This window comes from Pecten maximus, chromosome 18, assembly GCF_902652985.1.
Source record: "Pecten maximus chromosome 18, xPecMax1.1, whole genome shotgun sequence".
Lineage (NCBI taxonomy): Eukaryota > Metazoa > Mollusca > Bivalvia > Pectinida > Pectinidae > Pecten > Pecten maximus.
Genome location: NC_047032.1, coordinates 27,162,237 through 27,180,224, shown reverse-complemented (window position 1 = coordinate 27,180,224; position 17,988 = coordinate 27,162,237). Strand labels below are relative to the sequence as shown.

Here is a 17,988-nt window from a genome sequence, read left to right as displayed (position 1 = left end):
AAAATACACTTTCTATCTTCCCTTGGTAATCTCTGTATCATGTTTATGTATTGGCTGAAGTTTGATACTTTAAACCAGATGCTGATTTCTTTAGAGGATAAACTGACTTTCGTAAAACATTCTTTTGGAAAGTTGTCAAATTATCGTTGTTTGTTAACTGGTAACTTCAAACATGTAGCCATGTCTAAAGGTTGAAAGGTCACGTTTTATATCAAGGATCATGGGGGTCTTTGTGTCCCATCATATAGGCATAACAAGGTTTAGTATACAATTATCAGATCAAGTGCAGTCAATGATTGCTAAGCTCACCATCGCAATTTTTCTATACAGAAATTCCTATAAAATTACTTACAAAAAATATGTTATTTCTAAATAAATACATTTGATACACAAACATAACATTTTCAGGTAGACTTGATTCAAATTCCGAAAATAATCTCAACAAATTTAGATTTGATGTCCAAAATTAAATCCAAAACATACGAAAATTCCGAAAAAGAAAATCAAAAATCAAATTACCAAATCCTAATCGCATTTTATCATAGCTAGACCTATATTTATTATATAAACCTGCTAAGACCTACTGCTTATTGCCTACTGTCTAAAGTGTGTACTGTTTACTACTTGTTCAGTGCTTACTGCTCACTTCATACTGCTTACTTCATACTGCTTACTGCTTATTTCATACTGCTTACTGCTCACTTCATACTGCTTATTTCATACTGCCTACTGCGTACTTCATACTGCTTACTTCATACTGCTTACTGCTTGCTTCATACTGAGGTAATGAGGTAAAGTAGGACATATAGAGAAAAAAAACCTATTTATTTGTGAAATTTAAGGTTTTTCTGATATTTTATTACGTTGGTGATGACTACATCAAATTCCAAATTACCTTGGGTTCCGAAAAATGTGTGAAATCCTTCTCGAACTCGGACAGCTAAACATGAAACTGGGGCTCCCATAATTATTCCATTACTCCCATACAGTGTGAAACGTGTGTTCTACATGTAGTATAAACATAATGGCCGAACTAACAAATGGCCGAAGGAAAACAACATTTTTCGCCATAAACAGATAAAACAATTATTGGACTTCGAAGATCTCTTTGGAAAAAGTTTCAATCGTTGGAATGACGTCAAATATGAGATGGGGAATGCTCACATGCTACTCAATACATACGCTATGTCCTATAAAGCTTTTAGACCGGAACATTGTTTGGCAAGTAATTTCATGTTCGAGCTGGACACTAGTTATATTTTATTACGTTAGCGATGAGAACCTTTAATGTTAACATTGTCTTATTAATATTACACAAAGCCCGGATGTTCCTGGGAAAACCCATTACTTCTTGTTTCGTTATCAGAACACGATAGTTTGACAACACGCCGATAACACCAAACAAATTAATATGTCGGACAAGAAAGTCAAAAGTGGCCTTCGTAAACTATTCACTGTCGTGACATCGCCAATATGGGTACCAGTAGCAGCCGTTGGAGGTTTGGTGGCAGCACCAGTCCAAGCTATAGGTGATTCAATAGACGAGGGTGATAAAGCGAATAGCGTTTCAAAAGGCGTTGGCTCACTTCCAGGAAATGTTGTTGGAAGGACCATAACAAACCCTTTCAAAGCCATCGAGAAAGTTGGCGAGGCCATGTGGGATGACGAATAAATAGAAGGTTTGTTTAATTGTTTTAAATGTTTAATGTGTTATACGAAAGTAGTGAAACCTAAAGGATTATAATGGACTCTCATTTTTATTTCAACGACTCCTTAATAATTTTCACAAGTTGTACAATGTTACTTATCAGCACAGCAGCAGATCGGAGACCATTCAAAGTTCATAGTCCGTAGTCTTCGTCAGTCCGTAAACAATCCTTCTGATCGCTATTTCTTTAGAAGTGCTGGAAGGATATTTCTGAAATGCTTCCCCTTTTCCCTTAATGTGCCGATTTAATTTTGAGCGGAAGAATAAAATGGCAGAGAGGCAGCCATCTTGGAATGTGATAGTTGAAGTTTGCTATCACTATTTCTTGAGAAGTAGTGGAGCTGGAGGGAAATTGTTCAAGCATCATATGTATATACCCCTTGGTCCTTAATTGTGTCCATTTAATTCCAAGTTTAATCGGGAATATAAAATGGATTTTTCTCTTTCTCTGAAAGTTCTCCTGAGATCTTATATTTCATTGATAAGATGACTAGAGGAAAGAAAGTAAAAAAAGTAAAGTAAAGAAAAGATTAATCTTACGTAGAACCAAGAAAGACCATTCAATGGTAGGGGCAAGATCCAACTGTTATGTCTTGTTTTACTCCGGTCAGGTTGTTTGTCGAACAATCCGTAATCAAGTTACGATTCATCTAAACTTTGGTCTTTTCACGGTAGAACGAAAAATATTCTCATCACGTTCATCACAGCTATAGTACTTTGAATATCGAGAGTGTCTCATACGTGACCATTGTGAGAAAATCAATTGAAAGACATTTAATAGAAAGAAAAAAACGATAGCTTAGCTTCAACCCTGACTCTAGCAACGTTACAAAATCTCGACAATCTACTACTAAAAGTACTATACAAATATACCTCAAAAATTACTTGATATGGTATTTAAGTAACTTTTCACTTGACAAAACTTTTTACTATGTTTTTGACCAAGATATAAAAACAATACATTTTGTACACCCTTAGGTCAAATTTCATGATTTTTATTTTTTATTGTTTAGACATTATGTTAAACAATCAATATTTCACGCCAACAGATCCGTTTTCTATTTCTCATCTGAATTGCTTTCTATTTTAGATGTTGCAGAGCTCCATACTGGAGAGGACAACTGACATATACGTTTACTGGTGTAAAAAAGGATTTAATATTTTTGTGTGTGTGTGACAATGATTTAAGGCTTGACATTCGTGCTCAAATCATGATAAACATAAACATATGAATACTACTGGTTTTTGTTACAAAATATTTCATAACTTGGAAAATGATTTTTAAATAGAACCAGAGTAAGTTTTATACCGTCAAAGTGCCGATATCATAAGAATAAAAATGGAAATATAAAAGTGACCAAAGGCGATATTAATAAATAAGAAAAATACCCTATCGCCAAAAATGCCGGAAGATACTTTTTGTATAAAAAATAATTAAAAAAAAAATCAAAAAAAATCACATGGTGTATTGTGTTGACTTCATGTATTCAGTAGTTTGATATAAGTTTCAGGAGACAGCGAGGTGAATTATTATAGATTTACGATGATAGACATTGATGTTGACAAAATGTTAGTATTTTCTGGACTTTACAGCCAAGAATTTTCATTTATACGGTTTACTAAAAGTCATAGTATCTACGATATTCACGTGAAAATTCTATGTCCAGCTTTCAGGGAAACAATTTTCAATTTGTATAAATGCGTTAAAAAAAATTGTCAGTGTAGTTTTACCAGAAATGTTTTTATCAGGATTTTAAAATTGTTGTTAAACCGTAATCAGCATAATCATCTGTTCAACACTGAGCCATTGCCTAGTTCTGCAGAGTTATGTTCTCTTGATATTTGAATAATATTCCCTTGATATATTTTTCAAAAGACAGAAGGAATGTGTTACTTCTACGACATTTTCCCGAAGAAGAAAATCAAGTTCACCCCAGAATTTTCAATAAATATTGTTTTCCATACATTTGTTTAGCATACTTCATTCTGACTGTCGATAGTTGACTTCATCTATAAAAAGGGTAATACGATATATGTTGTTAACAATAATAATGACATAATTGACCAATTGTCAGCTGAATGGCTCAGTGCTTGAGAATATGTCTTGAGAAATAACTTATTTACAAATACCTAATAAATGGTAATCAGGTATGAGATTATTTATAGCAAACCTGGCTGTATAATTGATGACGAAATAACACGAAATATTCCGTTTCAATATCTGGATGCGCTATGGAAAAGTTCTAAAAACAAAATCAGGCATACAGCTGGAAAGAAACGGGGAGTGGAAAACAGTTGATATTTTGATGTATACCTCACTGAAACTATGTCGGAGCTAGATAAGGAATTAATCCGGGTATTATCAAACCCATTTCATTAGGAGGTAAATTCTCCTACCGATATATAACACTTCTATTCATTTTATCAACACTGCTTTGAATATGCACACTTTTGTCCACTAGCTTCTTTGACGAGTCCAAAGGAATACCATTGTGTAAACGAATCCTTAGTTCCAACTAAAAATAGAAAAAATGACGGCAAATTATATATTTAAAAAAAAGAAAAGAGAAAAGCAGAAAATATTGTCATTAAATCGAATCTTTAATTCCAACCTCATAAAACATGAAATATATCCTTTAAAAATGGTTGGTTACTATCAAGTGGTAAGCGAAGGGTATGCAGCTTTATGATATATTCTGGATATGTGCATTCTCAATACTCCAGGGATGACATTCATTTTCACTCTCTCCACCCTAGTGAAGAAAAGTCATAAACCCAATTGAGGAAATATACTGTGCTTATTTCTAAAATGTAACGCCCCCCCCCCCCCCCCCCCCCGCACACCCGACCCCACCCCCACTTGTGTATCTCCTGTGCATGTCTGATTGTTGAGTGGTAATATTTACCCGATGATTGTTTTGTCCCGAGGCAAATTTTATGCCTGGAAACCGTGACATCGGTTCATGATATCCGATATCCAGTGTTTAACAAATCTATTGAATTATAGTGGTATAACACCCTCTGTAATTGTCAGTGGTTGATCCGTGATTCGTCAATAACTTCATTAACAGGATCTTAAATAATTTCTGGTTTTTTTTTTTTGCAAAATGATGCAAAGATAATAAAATACATACGTACGCGATGTGTTCCCCATTTTCCAGTTTTCTGGAGAAAAAAAGAGATGTGTTGGTTTATTAGAACAAAGGCAGATCAATTATTCACCTTTTGCTCATTTTCCCTGACCTAACTGAGGCGATATATGTGGTCTGTTAAAAGTGGAATAACAGAGGTATAATTTGTTATATGCAAACAGAAATATATGTTACCTGCAAATATAATATACTAAAAAGTTATAAGATATGATTTGTTCACGCAATTGCAAAATACACTTTCTATCTTCCCTTGGTAATCTCTGTATCATGTTTATGTATTGGCTGAAGTTTGATACTTTAAACCAGATGCTGATTTCTTTAGAGGATAAACTGACTTTCGTAAAACATTCTTTTGGAAAGTTGTCAAATTATCGTTGTTTGTTAAAAATACTATACAATTATCAAAACGGTTCCTGGTAACTTCAAGCATGTAGCATGTCTAAAGGTTGAAAGGTCACGTTTTATATCAAGGATCATGGGGGTCTTTGTGTCCCATCATATCGGCATAACAAGGTTTAGTATACAATTATCAGATCAAGTGCAGTCAATAATTGCTAAGCTCACCATCGCATTTTTTTATACAGAAATTCCATAAAATTACTTACATATAAAATGTTATTTCTAAATAAATACATTTGATACACAAACATAACATTTTCAGGTAGACTTTATTCAAATTCCGAAAATAATCTCAACAAATTTAGATTTGATGTCCAAAATTAAATCCAAAACATACGAAAATTCCGAAAAAAAGAAAATCAAAAATCAAATTACCAAATCCTAATGGCATTTTATCATAGCTAGACCTATATTTATCATATAAACCTGCTAAGACCTACTGCTTATTGCCTACTGTCTAAAGTGTGTACTGTTTACTACTTGTTTAGTGCTTACTGCTCACTTCATACTGCTTACTTCATACTGCTTACGGCTTACTTCATACTGCTTACTTCATACTGCTTACTCCATACTGCTTACTGCTCACTTCATACTGCTTAGTCTCTACCTACCTGACGTAACCAGGGGCATATAAGTTAGTCTCTAACTCCCGCACGTAACCAGGACATATAAGTTAGGCTCTAACTCCCGCACGTAACCAGGACATATAAGTTAGGCTCTAACTCCCGCACGTAACCAGGGACATATAAGTTAGTATCTAACTCCCTGACGTAACCAGGGACATAAGTTAGTCTCTAACTCCCGCACGTAACCAGGGGCATATAAGTTAGTCTCTAACTCCCGCACGTAACCAGGACATATAAGTTAGGCTCTAACTCCCGCACGTAACCAGGGACATACGTTAGTATCTAACTCCCTCGCGTGACCAGGGACATATAAGTTAGTCTCTACCTCTCTAACGTAAACAATGACATATAAGTTAGTCTCTACCTCCCTGATGTAACCAGGGACATATAAGTTAGTCTCTACCTCCCTCACGTAACAAGGGACATATAAGTTAGTCTCTACCTCCCTCACGTAACAAGGGACATATAAGTTAGTCTTTACCTCCCTCACGTAACCAGGGACATAAGTTAGTCTCTAACTCCCTCACGTAACTAGGGACATATAAGTTAGTCTCTACCTCCCTGATGTAATCAATGGCATATAAGTTAGTCTTTACCTCCCTCACGTAACAAGGGACATATAAGTTAGTCTCTACCTCCCTCACGTAACAAGGGACATATAAGTTAGTCTCTACCTCCCTCACGTAACCAGGGACATAAGTTAGTCTCTAACTCCCTCACGTAACTAGGGACATATAAGTTAGTCTCTACCTCCCTGATGTAATCAATGGCATATAAGTTAGTCTTTACCTCCCTGATGTAACCAGGGACATAAGTTAGTATCTAACTCCGTCACGTGACCAGGGACATATAAGTTAGTCTCTACCTCCCTCACATAACCAGGGACATAAGTTAGTTTCTAACTCCCTCACGTGACCAAGGACATATAAGTTAGTCTCTAACTCCGTCACGTGACCAGGGACATATAAGTTAGTTTTTAACTCCCTAACGTAACCGAGACCAGGATTAAAAGACTGGATATATAAGGCAAAACGACTCACTCCTTTTACAATTGTGCATTGGTAATCTGCATTAACCTTACATGACCTTTCACTGAATGTATCTTTATAACTTAATAGTACTGATTTTATTGTGAAAACAGCAATAGAAAAATGCAGGTCGACTAACAAACAGTTAACTTAAACAAGAGGCCCAGGGGCCTTAACGGTCATCTGACTCTAAATTAAAACCCTTATATTATTGTAGTATGCATTCTCTGTAGCAAGTATATAGTGGCACTGTTGGCCATGGTGGCCATCTTGGATATCTGACCGACCCAATAAATAATAACACTTGGTCTGGACCATCTAAGGATCATTTCTGGTAAGTTAGAGCTGAATCCCACCAGTGGAATTTGAGAAGTTTGAAATAGGTGTTGTTCAGGAAAACCATGATTGCGCAATCATGTTACAAAATGGCCGCCATTGCTGCCATGCCAAAGTTTTTACAAGGCCGAAAAAATAGCAACACTTTGTTGGCACTCCTTCCTTAACATCCTCACCAATTTCAAGCTCAATGGCACCAGTGGAACTGGAGAAGAAGTTTAAAATGTGTTTTTTAAGATGGCGGATATGGCGGCCATCTTGCATTTCAGACCAATCTAAAAAATAACAACACTTGGTCGTGATCATCTCAGGAACATTTCAGGCAAGTTTCAGCCCAACAGCACTGGTGGAACTTGAGAAGAAGTTTAAAATGTGTTTTCAAAATGGCGGCTATGGGGGCCATCTTGGATTTCGGACCGACCCGAAAAATAACAACACTTGGTCGGGATCATATCAGGATCATTTCAGGCAAGTTTCAGCTCAATAGCACTGCTGGAACTTGGAAAGAAGATTAAAATGTGTTTTTCAAGATGGCGCCTATGGCGGCCATCTTGGATTTCGGACCGACCCGAAAAATAACAACACTTGGTCGGGATCATCTCAGGATCATTTCTGGCAAGTTTCAGCTCAATAGCACTGGTGGAACTTGAGAAGAAGTTTAAAATGTGTTTTTTCAAGATGGCTACTATGGCGGCCATCTTGGATTTCGGACGGACCCAAAAAATAACAACACTTGGTCGGGATCATATCTGGATCATTTCAGGCCAGTTTCAGCTCAATAGCACTGGTGGAACCTGAAAAGAAGTTTAAAATGTGTTTTTCAAGATGGCGGCTATGGCGGCCATCTTGGATTTTGGACCGACCCGAAAAATAACAACACTTGGTCGGGATCATCTCAGGATCATTTCAGGCAAGTTTCAGCTCAAAAGCACTGGTGGAACTTGAGAAGAAGTTTAAAATGTGTTGTTCAAGATGGCGGCTATGGTGGCCATCTTGGATTTTGGACCGACCCGAAAAATAACAACACTTGGTCGGGATCATATCAGGATCATTTCAGGCAAGTTTCAGCTCAATAGCACTGGTGGAACTTGAGAAGAAGTTTAAAATGTGTTTTTCAAGATGGCGGCTATGGCGGCCATCTTGGATTTCGGACCGACCCGAAAAATAACAACACTTGGTCGGGATCATCTCAGGATCATTTCAGGCAAGTTTCAGCTCAATAGCACTGGTGGAACTTGAGAAGAAGTTTAAAATGTGTTTTTCAAGATGGCGGCTATGGCGGCCATCTTGGATTTTGGACTGACCCGAAAAATAACAACACTTGGTCGGGATCATCTCAGGATCATTTCTGGCAAGTTTCAGCCCAACAGCACTGGTGGAACTTGAGAAGAAGTTTAAAATGTGTTTTCAAAATGGCGGCTATGGCGGCCATCTTGGATTTCGGACTGACCCGAAAAATAACAACACTTGGTCAGGACCATCTCAGCATCATTTCGGGCAAGTTTCAGCTTAATCCCACTGGTGGAACTTGAGAAGAAGATTGAAATGTGAAAAGTTTACGGACGACGGACGGCGCACGGCGGACGACGACGGACGAAGCATGATGGCTATAGGTCATCCTGACCCTTCGGGTCAGATGACCTAAAAATAGCGAAACCGGGACAACGAAACATCGACAACGTACTTTTATTTATTTATTCATTTTATTTTTTTTAAATATATTTACTTAAGGACGAGTCTAAGGATCATAATAATAACAGGAACCAGTTTCATCAATATTCCTTAACTTCAGGGAATTAATTAAAGTAAATTCCGAACTTCTAATATGAAACTTCCAATAGAATCATGACGCTGGAGAAGAATTCACGTCAAGATAGTGCTGTAGAAATGACAATATACTCACAAATGTAACAAGAGGCCCAAGGGCCTTTAACGGTCATCTGACTCAAAATTAAACACCCTTATACTATTGTAGTATGCATTCTCTGTAGCAGGTATAGTTGCAATGTTGGCAATGGTGGCCATATTTGAATTTTGAAAAATAACAGCACTTGGTCAGGACCATCTCAGGATCATTTCTGGTAAGCTAAGAGCTAAATCCCACTGGTGGAATTTGAGAAGAAGTTTGAAATAGGTGTTGTTCAGGAAAACCATGATTGCGCAATCATGTTACAAAATGGCCACCATGGCTGCCATGTCCAAAGTTTTTACGAGGCCAAAAAATAACAACACTTTGTTGGCTCTCCTTCCTTAACATCCTCACCAATTTCCAGCTCAATGGCACCAGTGGAACTGGAGAAGAGGTTTAAAATGTGTTTTTCAAGATGGCTGCCATGGCGGCCATCTTGGATTTCTGACAGACATGAAAAATAACAACACTTGGTCAGGACCATCTCAGGATCATTTCTGGTAAGTTAGAGCTGAATCCCACTGGTGGAATTTGAGAAGAAGTTTGAAATGTGAAAAGTTTACGCACGGTGGACGGCGCACGACGACGGACGAAGCATGATGACTATAGGTCATCCTGACCCTTCGGGTCAGATGACCTAATAATGTACGAAAACTAAAACTAAGTAATTCAAGATTATAACCGCAAATACCATAAATATCAATAAAATAAAGGGAATAATTTTCTATCTTAATTAATTTCAAATTGTAACCGTATGTAGACTTCTAGAAAGTTTGAATATTGTTTATCTGTATTACAACAGTCTGTAATCCGTATACTTTTTCTGTGTTTCTATCATGTTACATTCATATAGCATGCGTGTATTCAGCCATGTTCATTACTTACTTTTCACAACGACCTCTTGTTACTGTACACACAATGAGCAAGCTTAGTGACGACTAAGTCCGAAAACTGTTAATAAACATCCGTTAACTTCACAGAGACTGTTGGTTGGTTTGGTATTGATGGGTATGGACGGGCGAGAGTTCGCAGTAATTATTATTCGATAGTCAATTGCCGGTAGATTTGTGAATCTAAGAAACTGCCTAGGCCTGTTTCCTCAATTCCGTTCATTGAAACGGGTTATCTGATTAACATACAAATCATTATACGATACGCTATAAAATGAATTTACCAGATTGGTGAAACCGAGTTTAAAAAAACATTAAAAGCATATTTAGAGTAAAATTTAATATCAATAAAGAATCGATTGAATGATTGAATTGATGGTGAAAACATCTTCTTTGTGGAGTTTGGTCGCAAGACCTTTCAACAGACAACTGGTAAATTCCTTGGTACAAACTACGCCCTCTCTTGGCAAAATCTTAAATAGACTACTGGTAAATTCATAGGTACAAACGACGCCCTCTTCAAACAGACCACTGGTAAATTCCTTGGTACAAACTACGCCCTCTCTTGGCAAGAACTTCAAACAGACTACTGGTAAATTCCCGTGTACAAACTGTGCCCTTTCTTGGCAAGATCTTAAAGACTACTGGTAAATCCATGCCCTCTTCAAACAGACTACTGGTAAATCCATGCCCTCTTCAAACAGACTACTGGTAAATCCATGCCCTCTTCAAACAAGACTACTGGTAAATCCATAAGTACAAAGGATGCCCTCTTCAAACAGACTGCTGGTAAATCCATGCCCTCTTCAAACAAGACTACTGGTAAATCCATAGGTACAAACGATGCCCTCTTCAAACAGACTGCTGGTAAATTCCTAGACTACGCCCTCTCTTGGCAAGATCTTCCAACAGACTAATGGTACTTGAAAAGTCTTTCTGAAATTCCTTCCAATATTTGCAAACATAGTTATACAAATATCAGATTTTCACCAAAAGCATTCGAGTCTCAGCACAAAATGCATAGCTGAGCATCATAAATCTCAACCAGCCCTTTCTGAACAAGAAGAGGGGAAGGGCCAGTCCATGAGGTACCAAAACGTTTTAACAGTCTATTAAGTCCCTCTAGTCGAAGGATGAAAACTGTTTAGTTTCCATCTTTTCAAAGGAAAGTGCCCTGGGTAATGCTCTACTACAAAAGTCACCTTCCCCAGAAACATTGTTAGGCCCCCTTTTATTTCTCCCCATTTCTTTGGATATATTAGTGGCAGAACTAGTTTCCCATTCCAATTAGAAACATTGACATGCACTCCGTCACCGACAACTTTTCTGATATTATCACCGTCACTTCGTAACTACTTTCTCATCTGAATTATCTCTGCATGTAAATTGCCCATGTCCTTAAACCCGTGCTTGCATCTGGGTCACTCTTGTGCTTGAATCCTTAATTTGATACATGTACATGTATTAATTTACGGTCGAGAAATATGTGTTGAGCCGAAGTCAATCACCTATGGTTGTTAATTTGTCACAACTGTGTACAGAAAAACTGGCTTTTAAGGTAGATTTATAAACAAAAAGTTTGGAACGAATTGGCTTTGCATTAAGATTTACATAAATTCAGGAAATATTCATGTGTACTAGGCCATGGGCTTTGTCAGTGCCATAGAGCAGCTAGCCCCGACTCGAAAACCATCAGCCCCAGGAGTCCAGCTACTGAAATTGTACACCCCTACTACTTTGTTCAGCTGATATTATTATTAAAATATAATAGTATTGATAAGTCACCATTTAAAGATTTTAGTACATTTGACCCATGTGGCTATGAATGTAGGTAACGGTCATTAATTTAAACAAACTTGGTAGCTCTTCACCTCAGCATGCTACAGACTCAATATCAGATCTCTAGGCATCTTGGGTATTGAGAAGAATTTATTTTATTGGAAAAATTGATGAAAGACAGATGACAGATGGCTGCCACCTCACGGCAGGTGAGCGAAAAATAAAAGAAATGTGTAGATTGCTGTTGTGAAATCTTTGCTCACAATAACTTTTCCAAACGTTTCAGCAACAACAATTGAAAAATATTCCACATTCACTTTTATTGTGATCAATACAACACCAATGAATGTGACACAAGATGGAAAAGATAAAATGTCTATCGTTTGGTCTCGTCCTCTGTGTTGTAGGACTTGAGCATCTCTTCCTTCTTCTGCTTGATGCGCTCTTCACGGCGTTTACGGGCCTCTTTGACTCTCTGTCTCCTAGCCTCGGCTTGGTCACTGGAATACAAACACAAAAATCTCCTCAGCAACAATATAAAACAAATTAGTTGAAGTATGAATAAAAATTTGGTGAGACTACACTGGGTATGGCATGATTTTTCAGTTTTTCTTAAAAAGTTATGATTTTCACAAAGACAATTCTAATTTATCCTCAACATACTCAACTGCTAAGTAATCAAATGTGACATTTGAATCAAAGGGCATGGCTTTTGCTCATGCTTATTTATGACAGTAATTGCTTCTTCAATAGTAAATACATTCGACAGTTTTGAAACTCCTAAATATCATTTCGTGTTTATTATCAGAGTACAATTGACAACTCATAATCCCTAAATCCCTCCCTGTTTTTCATCCTGTACCTGAGTAACTTCGTCCTAGCCTTCAAAGCCTTCCTCTTGTGGATATGCTCCATCAACACACGCTTGTTCTTGAAGCCGTTTCCTTTGCATTTCATGTACAGTTCGTGGTACCTAAAGATGCAGACATTAAAGATACATTTAGTACCAAATATAGTAAATGTCTTAATTTCAGGGTTCCATGTTTTATTCAATTAAAACAATTATCTAGTATTCTTTCTTTTCGTTAACTTTTTAATTTCCATTTCAAGCCTCATACAGAAAATTAAATCAGGGTTTTTTCTCAATGGTTTGAGATGGGGCCTTTTCTCTCATTTTGGGAAGAACATTGGTGAATTGGAAAAGATATTTTGAGGAGTAAATTGCAAATTTTGGCTTAAATATGATATATTCTAAAACATTTTTTTTTATTGGGAATGGGGCACATTATAGACCCCCAAAAGGCCCCGTCAATAAACACTGTTTTTAATACACAAACATATTCATTGGACAATTCAGGAAGACAATCATTACTTTAACAATGCTTCCTTGAAATTTCCTATGAAAACTGTGGGCAGAAGTATGGAGTCAAACATTTATTGCCTAAATAAAAAAAATCACACAAGACCAGAAATTTCCAAAAAGTGTGTAATTCTTACATTTAGCATTTTTGGAACCAATTACTTGCTTTTTTCTAAAACTTACAGATGCTTATCAATTTTCTTGGCTTCTCTGTAGCGCTTCAATAGTCTCCTGAGAACCCTCATCCGTCTGATCCAAAGGATTTTGGTAGGCATACGGGCATTCAATGTACCCTTTCTCTTTCCATGTCCCATATGACGCCCCTTCCTGCGTGCAATGGCATTCTTCCTGACACGTGCACGTGAGTGAACAGCCACTGGTTTGCGAATGATGAGACCATCCTTGATAAGCTTCCTGATGTTTTGACCTATGCAGAAAATTTCAAAACAATAATTAAAAGCAAATCACAATAACATGTACATTATTTTCTCGACATATTGAGAAAATACAATACAAAAGGAAAACAGAATAATACTTTCGACTCAATAATTTGACATAGTGAGTAAATTCAAAACAACTATTAATTGCAAGCCATAATCCAATTGGAAGCAGGTTTCTATCCTGCAATGTAACCAAAACACAACTTTCAAAGTAATAAGCAATCGTTAAAGATGCTACACCTCCGACAGAGTGCAATAGATTATCATTTTGACAATAACTGACATTTAGTTCATATACGGTATGCCTATTTAAAACCTACAAATAATAATAATAAAAATTTTGATGTCAAAAATTGTTATATCCCATCCAACAAGTGAACTTTTGAATATCCCTGCCTATGAAAAAAAAAAACCCATTATAATCTCCTTTCGTACATGTAACCTTGATCGCGGTGCATTTTTGAAGAGATTTACATACAGAAGAAAACAAATACTGCCTGTTGCCTTAGCAATACCCCCTTTGGCCCCATTTCGCTGGATTTATAAAAAATGTGATTTATTAATATTAAAACTTGATCTGGTGAACAATAGTTAGTCAGTCTGCAATTGATAGATGTCGCGAGAGAAATCTTAACCATTGATTCAATTGCATCATATGCTTACAGGTTTCAGCTAAAATAACAAGACTAAACGTTACACTATGTATGTGTGTACGTTACACACTTGCCTCTCCAACAAAAACTGTGCTATTTCTTCATGTGTTCCGATTCCATTGTTTTTGTTTTATATATAATTCAACCTGTCCATGCAGTCTCCAATTAAAATACTTATTCATTTCATAATCTTATTTACACTGAATTCCTTCTTTTCTGGAAATGTTAAAACTTGTGGCCTTCCTCGCATCTTCGTGTGACCGCCATTACTTGTTTGTGTTTTCGGTGAACATGCAATCAGTATTTCATTCAATATGGAGGCGGAGCGAAATTGAATTTCCTAGGGACTCAATTATCTTTATTCTTTTTAATCTTTAAGATAAATAAGATGACAATTTCCGAGGGTGGTAATAATGTAGTGTATAACTTTTGTTGCTGAAGAAAAATACACGATTCCATTAGTGTTTTGAATCGATAAAAAAATACTATTTGATGGAGGTGTAGCACCTTTAAAGAAAAATTCAAGACAACTGCTGGGAACTTTTTTTTAAAAATGAGATCCTTTTGATTAACAGAAATAGCCGTCATATTTTCTTCAAAGCCTAAGTCATATAGTATCAAAGTAAATGCAGTAATTTTTATGCTTGATCAGAACTTGTTTCCAATTATGTGATAAGACATTTAATCAGACTGTAAAATCCATATCAAACTATATAGAATTAAATTCTGAGATCCTGTATCATGTTACAAACTTTCAGACTAAATGAAATGGCCGGATATATAATCGATTGTCCTCTAGTTGTTTTGCTCAATACCGTCAAATTAAAAAAAAAAATAAAAAAATAATAATTGGAATGTTTTTTATAAGTATTTTTTCTTTTTTGTTATGTTTTTATTAATGAAAAAGTATCCTCTTTCAACTTTTCATACATACGTGAATTTGCGTTGGCTATTTCATTTGTTTCATTGGGATCAAGCCAAACTTTATTTTTGCCGCATTTTAGCACGGCTGCGGCCAGCCTCTTCTGCAACCTGAGGGTACTGTAAAAAAGAATAAGATACTATAGTAAAGTGATAAATTGCAATCATAACCTCAATATGTATCTGTATTTGAAAACAATTGCTTGCATCTTACAAGACTGGTTGAAGGTAAAAATTAAACATGAAAGGCACGTGATAAATCTGATGAAAGCATAGTTTCACTGGATATTTGAAGGATTCCTCAAATATCCACGTCACTTTACATGCGTACTTCATAAACACTTTACATGCGTACTTCATGAAAAAAGTTAGTATTCACTTTTGAAAAATTTATAATTAACTTTATTATATAGTCAATGCATGTTCAGGGCTAAAATTATGATGACCGGTACCCACAAAATAACTTCGTACAGTACATATGATACAGTTCAAAGATCTTGTGTAAATTGAACAGGCAAAATTGAATTGAACAATTCATATTGTATCCCAGGGACAATTGCACTAAAACCTTTTAGTCTCCTCTTATCCTGGAAGCGTATATACTTAAAACTGTTGCATCTGACCAGCAATTGTCCACGAGTTTATTCTACTCGTCAATAAATAACCTTCGTGGCAGTGGATGGTCAGAAATCAATTCAACATAAGACATATATTGTGATTTATAATGGCTGAATAATTAACCAGTTAGAAATTAACACTAGCGTATAAATCAAACGAATAATGACTTCAACGATTCTCCCATGTGGTAATGTCGGCCATGTTTTTTTAACCAGACACCAAATATGACGAATTTCGTGAAGTTACATGGACGACATCACAGTAAAATGGTCTCTCAACTGCAAAACAAGTATCGATTTTAACGAAGGACATATTTTCTTAGATACGGCGAATAAGAAAACCTGTAAAAGGGGGATTTATTTGGGACCGATTTCGCACCTCATGGTTGCAGTTTCACGTTGTTGGAAAAAGGAAGAACACCGTTTTACCCAGATGAGCTTCCGAAGGATAAAAGTAGTCTGACGCAAAATGCAATATTTTTTAATTAAGTAAGCACCAAGTATCAAAAATGAAGTGCCAAATAATTTAACATATTTATCATATATATTTAGGTAATCATAATGAAGCATTAAAACACAAAACAAATCACAGAAGAAACACTAGAATATTTTCCTACGCATTTTCACTTCCGCTCATTTCGTTAATTTCCGTATATTTCCGACAGGTGCTCGTTTGTCTCAGACTTCGCGAGATTTTACGAGATCTGGTCAAGGTCGATTGGAAGGTCACCTTTTGAAAGCAGCCGATGCATACACTTGTGGGAGGTGCTTAATTTCCAAAAATGGATTGTAGAAGTAATAGCAGTTCTAAGCAGCCCCCACCGCTACAGTCTTATAGAAGCAGGCAAGATAGCGTCATGGCGTTACCGGGAAGAGAAGGACAGGAACTTACCTATGGAAGTGGGGCCGGGAAAGCTATTGGTGTCTTCACCAGTGGTGGTGACTCGCAGGGTAGGTTTGTTTATAATTTGCACGTGTCATGTGTGACAAATGTCATGCAATAATACAATGTCAAGCGTACGGAACACCGCGGGGATATCTGTTTACAATTCACCTTATACTGTTATATATGTTATACACCAAGGGCATTTCGTCTCTTCTGATTAGCAAGGGTCAATCAGTCAATTGTTGATAGGTCACAGACCACACGTAATTTATTTACATGTGTGTTGTCACGTAAGTGCAGCAGCACTTATTGCAGTCCTTGCAAAATGTGCAATACAATAGTGTCAAAATGCCAATTATGTTTGCAAATTGCTATTAAATTCTCAATATTTTACAGAGCATCCAGTAGATCTAGACCATTGAAAGTATGTTTTTGACTCCTCAAAGTCAGATTTGACTCTTGGAATTGAAAGATACTTATGTATGTCAATTTGACATGTGTTTTGATCCTTGATAAATAGCGATTTGACTTCTGAAATAGCTAAAAACTGGATGCCCTGATTTCAGTACATTCTTTTCAACTTATTGAAGCTAGAGGCCTAGGTAATTCCTATCAGAACTAAACTCTGAATTAATACATGTAGCAAATTATGGATTAAAACTATCAATACATATTGTAGTAAAAGTAAATAAATTGATCTTGAATTTGATAATTTGGTTTTAAAATATTCAAAACCAATATTCATTTCCAAAACAGAAAAATGGTTATACTGTCTGTTTTCATAACATAACAGAACATATTGATTAATTTACATTATTCACACATTAACATATTTTTTCAAAGTCCTTCATCTGTAGAATTGTATTAGTGGTTTCCAATATTCACGTGTCTGCCATATCCAGGTGAGCGATATAACTTTATAAGCCATCTGGGCCTCTTGATTGATAATTCACAAGGTAACTGGTAGTCTTAGAAGTTGTATGAAGAACATTACAATATAGAATTCTGTAATGAAGTCCACTTGATAATGTATCATTTGTATGTCAAATAGTGACTTGTTAAATTTTGTCATTTTATTTTTATAGGTATGAACTCGGCTGTTCGGGCAGTAGTGCGTATGGGATTTTATCTAGGATGTAAAGTCTATTATATCAGAGAGGTATGTGAAAAAAATTGTAATTGGTACTGATGTGAATGTACGTGAAGAGCATCTAGACTAATTAATAAAGGGGGTGGCATGGTTTTAACATTTAGGGAATGCTTTTCATTAAAGCTCAAGAGACA

At 36.3% G+C, this 17,988-nt stretch overlaps 2 protein-coding genes and 1 long non-coding RNA gene across 7 annotated transcripts in view; 2 read left to right on the top strand and 1 right to left on the bottom strand.

Annotated features, from left to right (window-relative positions):
• Positions 1-1,316: 1,316 nt before the first annotated feature.
• Positions 1,317-3,167, top strand: LOC117316136. Its single transcript, XR_004529828.1, has 2 exons — positions 1,317-1,679; positions 2,799-3,167. It is a non-coding gene; the product is annotated as an uncharacterized LOC117316136 (long non-coding RNA).
• An 8,961-nt stretch (positions 3,168-12,128) lies between these two features.
• On the bottom strand, positions 12,129-16,283 carry LOC117316135 (60S ribosomal protein L19-like). Its single transcript, XM_033870641.1, has 5 exons — positions 16,198-16,283; positions 15,215-15,321; positions 13,371-13,614; positions 12,690-12,800; positions 12,129-12,327 (listed from the first exon to the last, which is right to left on the bottom strand). The coding sequence occupies exons 1-5, from the start codon at positions 16,200-16,202 to the stop codon at positions 12,204-12,206; spliced, it is 591 nt and encodes a 196-aa protein (XP_033726532.1). The 5' UTR covers positions 16,203-16,283; the 3' UTR covers positions 12,129-12,203.
• A 238-nt stretch (positions 16,284-16,521) lies between these two features.
• LOC117316133 (ATP-dependent 6-phosphofructokinase-like) overlaps positions 16,522-17,988 on the top strand; it is a 30,020-nt gene continuing 28,553 nt past the window's right edge. For 4 of the 5 annotated variants that reach the window (XM_033870636.1, XM_033870635.1, XM_033870634.1 and 1 more), the window contains exons 1-2: positions 16,522-16,769; positions 17,790-17,863. In XM_033870636.1, coding sequence (XP_033726527.1) covers positions 16,601-16,769; positions 17,790-17,863 — 243 coding nt within the window. In that variant the 5' untranslated portion in view covers positions 16,522-16,600. The remainder of the gene's footprint in view (positions 16,770-17,789; positions 17,864-17,988) is intronic. The other variant, XM_033870637.1, reaches the window with a different exon arrangement.